Source organism: Etheostoma spectabile, chromosome 13, assembly GCF_008692095.1.
Source record: "Etheostoma spectabile isolate EspeVRDwgs_2016 chromosome 13, UIUC_Espe_1.0, whole genome shotgun sequence".
NCBI lineage: Eukaryota > Metazoa > Chordata > Actinopteri > Perciformes > Percidae > Etheostoma > Etheostoma spectabile.
The window spans coordinates 14626330-14633773 of NC_045745.1; the positions used below are offsets into that span (position 1 = coordinate 14626330).

The 7444-nt window shown below is 39.6% G+C and overlaps 1 protein-coding gene across 2 annotated transcripts in view; it reads right to left on the reverse strand.

The window, feature by feature from the left end:
• The window catches only part of LOC116700438 (T-cell immunoglobulin and mucin domain-containing protein 4), a 7213-nt gene extending 1473 nt beyond the window's left edge, over nucleotides 1–5740 (reverse strand). The window contains exons 1-6 of one of the 2 annotated variants that reach the window (XM_032533656.1): nucleotides 5269–5740; nucleotides 4261–4608; nucleotides 3098–3169; nucleotides 2822–2880; nucleotides 1756–1843; nucleotides 604–631 (exon numbers count right to left, since the gene is read on the reverse strand). In XM_032533656.1, the coding sequence (XP_032389547.1) occupies nucleotides 604–631; nucleotides 1756–1843; nucleotides 2822–2880; nucleotides 3098–3169; nucleotides 4261–4608; nucleotides 5269–5305 (632 nt within the window). In that variant the 5' untranslated portion in view covers nucleotides 5306–5740. Of the gene's footprint in view, nucleotides 1–603; nucleotides 632–669; nucleotides 1844–2821; nucleotides 2881–3097; nucleotides 3170–4260; nucleotides 4609–5268 lie in introns of those variants that run through there. The other variant, XM_032533655.1, reaches the window with a different exon arrangement.
• Between the last annotated feature and the right edge of the window lie 1704 nt (nucleotides 5741–7444).

Here is a 7444-nt window from a genome sequence, read left to right on the forward strand (position 1 = left end):
TAGTGACTATTCTCTCTAACCAATCTCTGCAGGTTTTCAAGTCACCTTTTGGTATTGCCTCAGCTCGCTTGAAAGCTCAACTGAGGTAGTAATAAAAATAACTTTTTTTCTTAACGGAAAACAAAAAAGGCGAGTAGAGTCGAGGCAAGTCGAGTAGGTACTATGCAGTGGGAAAACACCATAAGAGTACAGCTTTTTTCTGTTCTGACTCCGCATGGTTCTCTTTCTGTTGGGCAATAAGAGTTTCAGTTTGAACACACCACAGCATCACAGAGCCGTGTGAACATGGTGCTAGGATGAAGATGATTATAACCAGTGATGATACGGAGCGTGTCGACTGTTTGCGGGGTAAGACCCCGTGAGGGATTCATCACCCTGTGGTAAAGCTGCCAAATTATGAAGGCTCGGCTGAGTCATCATTTGTCATCAGAGAGCTGCAGTTTGGTCCGACAGTTTTTTTTATGAATTGCAAACTGCTAAATTTTAATGATTGTCTCTAAGCTGCTTCAAAAGCTGCCAGACCTGAATTTATTTGGAAAAAGTCCAACAAAACAAGAAAAGAAGAAGTTTCCCAATCTGAATCAGTCCCATTACCAAACTTACATTTTGTTGAGTCGCTTCCTTCTGCTTGCTGCAGAGACAAAAACATCAATAAGGGGATAAGTTCATTTGACTTCTCAGTAAATACAAATAATACAAAATGCAACTGTACAGGCGTAACTAAGATCAAATTACATTTCATCTCTGATTCCAGACACCTAGACTTTCACACTTTGAATGTTCTGTTTTAGTAAAGGATCATGATTGATGTAAAAAGGATATTAAGAGACTGGCATTAGAATGCTAATTATGACTTAGCATCTGACAAGATCCGTTTCTCCTTTTAAAGAATTAAGAGCTCTTTTGAGCATTTTTTTTAAATTTTTATTTCCAAGTTGACAGTAAAGAGAGGGCTATGTCTTGCAATGTTAACAAAAGTAAAAAAAAGTAATTTATGTATCCACCCTTGTGATACTGCTCCAAAATGTAACCGTTTTTTTCCTCGGCCAATGCTGCACCCTCCCACCAAGTTTCATGAAAGTCAGACAAACAGACAAACCTAGCCAAAAAAAACACAGCCTCTGGTAATCAAAGTGAGACAGTGGAGAGTCTGTGGTTAGTTCAGTCAAATTTGATCAGAATCTGTAGGCAACAGCCAGGATGTGATTTTGGTCTCTGTAGCATTCTAGTTTCCATTTGTAGTCAGAGTAGTATTGACCAATCACGTTTGAGCGGGCTTTGGTTGCATGCTGGTAAACAGCCCATATACAGAGTAAAAGAGGTGGAACGCATTGGCAGAAATGCAATCTCTGAATTCACCAGCTATCATTTGACCACAACTTTGGTTTTCATAAGCTATTGTCTTTACTTATCATTATTCATATGCAGATATCTGATTAGCCAAAATGTTGTCTTGACCAAAAACACTTCATCAACATGGTCTCTACATTGACCAGGGCACAGAAGAGGCTTGGCCCAGATATCAGCCGGCTACACCGGAACCCTTGAAATATCAGCTGTTGTTAAATCATCGTCCAACCAATGGTTGATGGGTTCTCATGGTACGTTTTACATGAACTCTTCCATCGTGGCCGACTGACCACTGGTTCCTCTCTGGGTTGAAGCAACACATTTGGCTGAAGTCAGTGGATGTTAAACTTCCCTCTTTGTTGTGAGTGTGAGGATGGTCATGAAACAACTGACTTTTGTACTTACCAATAATGACCAATGCTACGCCTGCTATAACCAAGGCTACCAACACAAACAGAACTAACAGCAGAACCACGCTCACACCACTGCTCTCCTGTAAAAACACACACACACACACACACACACACACACACTTCACATCAGTAAACAGTAAAAAGAGGATACAACTTTTGTGGAAACAGTGGAAACAATGATCAGTTTAATAGCAGGGTTTATGAAAAGACATGCTGCTGTCTGGAAAACATCTTCCTGTTTTTCTTACAGAGGTTTATACAAGGAGTTATTTCTCCCTTCCTTTTGTTAGCTGTAAACGTTAGATGTTCAAACTACCTGTCCCTTCACCATATTCAACATTTGGAATGAGCCATTGAGATGTTAAGAAAGTAAAAGCTAGTTAGCATTAGCACTAAATGTTGCAAAGTGTGAAAGTGTTTTTCCCTATTAATTTATTTTTCTTTAAATCCTATCCTTAATGTTATTAAACACAAACTCGAGACATTCCCAGATAACGTCATAATGTTTATATTATGAGCTCTAGTTTTAAATTGTTTAAACATTGTTTCCGAGAAATGTTGGCGGGTCGCACGGGTCGTAATTCCTGCTGTTGCCATGGAGAAGAGTCAAGTCATATAGACTGAATCACCTGGACGTTACGCTAACAACAATCGCTTCCAGGAAAGACCACTGGCAGTTAATTTGAATTGCGGAGTTATTCATAATCGGTAAAGTTGTTTAATTCTGTTGTAATTTTCAGTCGTAACTGTAACGTTATCTGACTTTTCCGCCGTGCTTACTTTGTTGCTTTGTTTGCTTATTTGATCAACCAAATCAGCCAAAAAACTAGCAGTTGGGTCATTTTCTTTAGTTTGTGGTCAAACGTGTAAATTAGGTCTCCAACCTAACATGTGCGATCCAGATGCTAAAAGTCACTTGATTTCAACTGAAGATTGTGTTTTCTGTTTTCACTTTTGGCCGTCAGTCGGAATTACTTTTGCAACATTCAAATTTTCACACAGAAAATCTCTCTCTCTCTCTCTCTCTTTCTCTCTCTCTCTCTCTCTCTCTCTCATACCTTGCGCTCAACGTTGCTGGTGTGGGAAGTTAGGAGAAGCTGTGTCGAGCTCATCTGACCTGGAGGACAAGGAAGTGAAAGCAGATGTTTTTAGTACAGCTCTGTCAGTAGCATGATGTCATGATGAAGGTTTAGAAATAGAAATAACTGGAGTTTAAGACATTCTCTTCTGAAGGCTGAGTTTAAAGGTCAATGTGAACAGATTGATCTGCACTTTGACTGTGAATGAGTCCTCCTGCTCGACCATCATTCACTCTCTTTGGGTTTGTGTTGTACCTGCTGTGTAACCGGCTGTTGTCTGCTCTGTAGACGTCTCGTTTTGTGTTCTTGATGTGGTTGTCCGCGGAGCTGAAACAGAAACCAGTGTGACTTTAACACGTGCAACACCAATAAACATCACTGTGTGACATCCATTATCACAATATGCTGACAACAGCTGTTGGCTACAGAGGGAATTGGAGAAGTTTATGTAATGCATTTTTGGATTCCTGGAGCTCTGAGACTCTTCTCTCTGGTCCTGTCCAGCTGTGACTCTTTATATTCTGATGGGAAAAACCCAGTAAGGTGCAACCTTCAATACTAACTACTATGTTTTTGGATACTTTTTTAAACTAATGCAGTGCATGTTGAAAATGTGCCTGATTATCCAAACAGCTTCGCATGACACTCCGCTTTCTTGAGTTCTCAGCAATACACCTGCCATGACATTATTGCATCCCCAAGCAATGTTGAAGTATACGCGCCATTTGCTAACAGCTCACTATTTGGGACCAGGCTATTTTCCAGAACAAAACCATTCATTGTGCATTACACTGATTCTTAAAATAGTTTGCTACAATGTAACATCTCCTGTCTCTCTTTCTTGATCTGTTCTTGAATGGACTGTAGCGAGCTGAACCCAGCTTACTGTTTACACTACACACATGTGTACATAACGCACCACTAATACATATGTCCAGTAGATCTCAAGAGCTCGCACTCCACATTGAACTTCCTTAGGTCCTCAGCAATACACCCGCTAAGTGTGAAGGTGATCGGTTGAATGGTTGTGGAGAAAATTGAAGGACAGACACAGAGACTCCCTCCATTTTAGTTAGAAAGATTTTTTTAAATGAATGAATGGCCTACTTTAGTCATACCAATATGAAACAGAGAAAATATAGAACATTAAGAGAGCTACATAAAAACTGTAGAATAATGTATCAAAAGGACAAAGGTTTCTTTCTCATCACTCCAGTTAGTGATTTTAATCTTGTTGGCATAAACGCCATCATCAGAATAAAACTGTATTTGTTCTGTGATCAAGTGATTGTAAAATTAAAGTGGAAAGACGAACCAAACGTGGATAAATTGGCATCCCCTCTCCTCCCACCCAACTGCGACATTGTATGTGTAAGCCCTCCTGCAATAACGTTAGGATCTTTCAAATCATTTCTCACCTGTCTCAACATTTAAAACGAAGTGATGTTTGTCATCATTGAACAATCCGGGTATTTCCACTCTGCACCCATATTGTCCAGCGTCCGTCTCTGAGACATTCAGTATCGTCAGAGAAACATCTCCCTCATCCAGTTGTCCCAGTAACTTATACCTGCTGGAGACTCTGGTTTCTTCTTTCACTTTATGTCCGTCTGTGGAGATGAGCTGGTTGTTGCAGCCTGAGTTTGGTAGTTGTCCACGACCCCAACAAACTGACAGAGGTGTGTAGTAATTGATGTCATATTTACAGGACAGAGTGACGTCTTCACCTGTTCGAACACTAACTGTGCTGTCGTCACATTCACTCACTGTGGAGACACAAACGGGCACTGTAGAGTTACGGTCACACTTTGTGTTGAAGCTAAAATTATTTAAATTATTTATTGGAATGATATCAACCTGTTCTTATCTGCTTTGATTTGTTTTATTTTTATAAACTCTTAAGTTACATTTTTGCTGAGCTGAAAGTCAAATTACAATAAAGACTGAACTGATATAAAAGTACAACCCACAACATGTTGGGTTTGTACCCTTTATCAGATAGCTGGTATCTTATGGTGTTGAACTGCAGCTGATCCGCTGCTGTTGCTTTGGTTTGTTAATTAACAAAGGAAACTGTCACAGTTAAATCTGACACACCCAAATACATAAGTAATTATAATTGATATTAATAATGAGCCTTTGTCAAAAGAAACAGTACAAAAATAGCCAGAACAAAATTGTTTGGAGGACAAAAAAAGAAACTTTCTTCTCACGTATCAGATAAACAAAAAAGAGTGAAGATAATAACAAATATATGATAAATGCATACAGTCACAAAATGCACATAAAGACAAAACACACCTACAGACCGAAGTTAAAGATGTATAGTCGAGTTGAAAACCTCAACAAGAGTTAAAACTTTTTTGTTTACTTGTCTGATTACTTTTAAATAAAGTCAGCGCTAATGTAAAGTGAATATCAGTTACCTGTGAGGAGTGCGAGGAGCAGAACGAGCTTCATCATGAACAAAACAACTGTCACACACTTACTGACAAACTGTCATCACACTCACACATTTAAACACACAGCTGCTGAAACACTGAGTCACCACAGCAACACAGCCTTACTGCACACAGTAAAAAGACACAGTTTGAGAAATGATGCAGAGGAAACCAAAAAAAGATTTTTCTAAAAACTTTAAAAGGAAGTTTAAAGTGCCCACATCATGAAAAAAAAATCACTATCACAATTATTTTGTATTATTTAGTTAGTTCTTTCATTAGTTATTTTGTGACTCTGGTGCTTCCACATGCATACAAACTTGGAAAAAACTATCCATGCTGTTTTGAGTGAGATACGGTTTCTGAATGTCCTCTGCCTTCAGTCTCCAGGTGAGCTGTTCAAAATCTTCACGGCTTTCTACGTCACTAGCCGAGACAATGTGGCTAACTGTAGCATGCTAGCATGCTAGCTCGTTCTCAATGGCAAAACACTGCTACAACGCACACTAGTTCACCATAATCTACAAAAGAACTACTTTCATGTTCCTGTTCTGCAGGTATTCCACAAGTGCGCCCTCGTTTAGAAGAAGTCTCCCAGCTAATCCTGCCTTGTACTGACCAAAGTAGGAGAAACAGTAGCTAGGTCTATCTAGATCTCACCTAGCTACAGTGCATGTGTGACTCCCAACAAAGATAGTAAAGAATTGAGATTTCTCACTCTGTAGCTAAAACAGAGACCTAAACTCACAGGGGGAAATCAGGATCTGCAGCAATGTGCTGTGGATCACAAATATAGTGTTTTTTGAAAATGAAACCATGTAAAGCTATTCTGGTACAACTTCAAAATACAATTAGGCTATGAACCTGAAAATGAGCATAATATGGGCTCTTTAAAAACTTTTTTTAAACCAGGTAATATTTTTGTAAATCAGGCACAGCTACAGTTACTTTGTAGCTTAAATATCTGACACTATCAGCTGCAATGGCATTTCTGCGCACATGGAAGGTTTTACAAGCAGTATCTCTAATAATTAATGTAAATTGCTATAGAAAACACATATACATTAATACAGTACATCATTTAAAAAGCAAAGGAGCTTGCAGGGAATTAAATGTTCCATGCGGGTCTCTAAATTGGAGGGTTGCAGAGGAGGGATACTGGCGGAAAAGTGCTGGCGTCGTGCCAGAACCATGGATGTATTATTGATCGGCCAGCAGGGCGAGCTGGGAATGGAGCTGGATTTTATCCAGACATTATGGCAGGGGCGAAGAGACCAAAGAGGTCGCGGAGGCAGCTAAGAAGAGAAAGTCGTTGGCGAGAGCATCGTTAATTAAAAGGCTGCAAGACAGAATGGGCGAGCTGGCCATCTTGCTGTTGGACTAAGTAGGCCTAATATTAGCTGGATTGCTATGTCTTGTGTTATTGTCATTGACTGTAAATTTATAGACATAGACGGTTAGGCGGTAACTGACTGTGACGTTAGCTGAGAGCTGGCGACGCTGCTAACACTCTATGTTACACACTTTCACTGGAAATCTGGATGGAACTGCTGCTGAAAGCTAGCCTACATAAGTTAAGGTAAGATTTAACTTTGCTATGTTTTAAATATATCTTTGTCCAATAGTTAAATTACATATAAGACAGGTTGCGAACTGTCATTCATATCATACCCACGCCCTAAAACACACTCTGCTTTATCGTAAATTTTAAAATCAACGAGACCGTTATTTAAAGAATTAACATTCTATGTTGCAGAAGACGTAAAACTAGTGATTGAGACCAAAAGCTCATCATGAAAATGTCTCCTGAGGTAATAAATCAAGTGAGAAGTGGTTCACTTTCTCATAGACTTCTACAGAAGCCGTCCTCCTTTTGCAACCGCATGTGTCGCCCCCTGCTGGAATTCAGACATAATGCAGGTTTAAGGCATTTCCGCATTTGCAGCACTTTGCCGAACCGGATGCTTTGGCCATTAACATTAACAGTCTATGTTGTCAACTTGCTTGTTTCTGATCATGCGTAATATAATCATGACAAATACAAGTCTACAATTGTTTTACGACAATGGTAAACGGGCCACGTTCAGGCCAGACAACTTTGCAACACATTTTGGTTGGGTCAAAGATTGTGACCCAACACGATGGGTCAGACCGGAGCGGC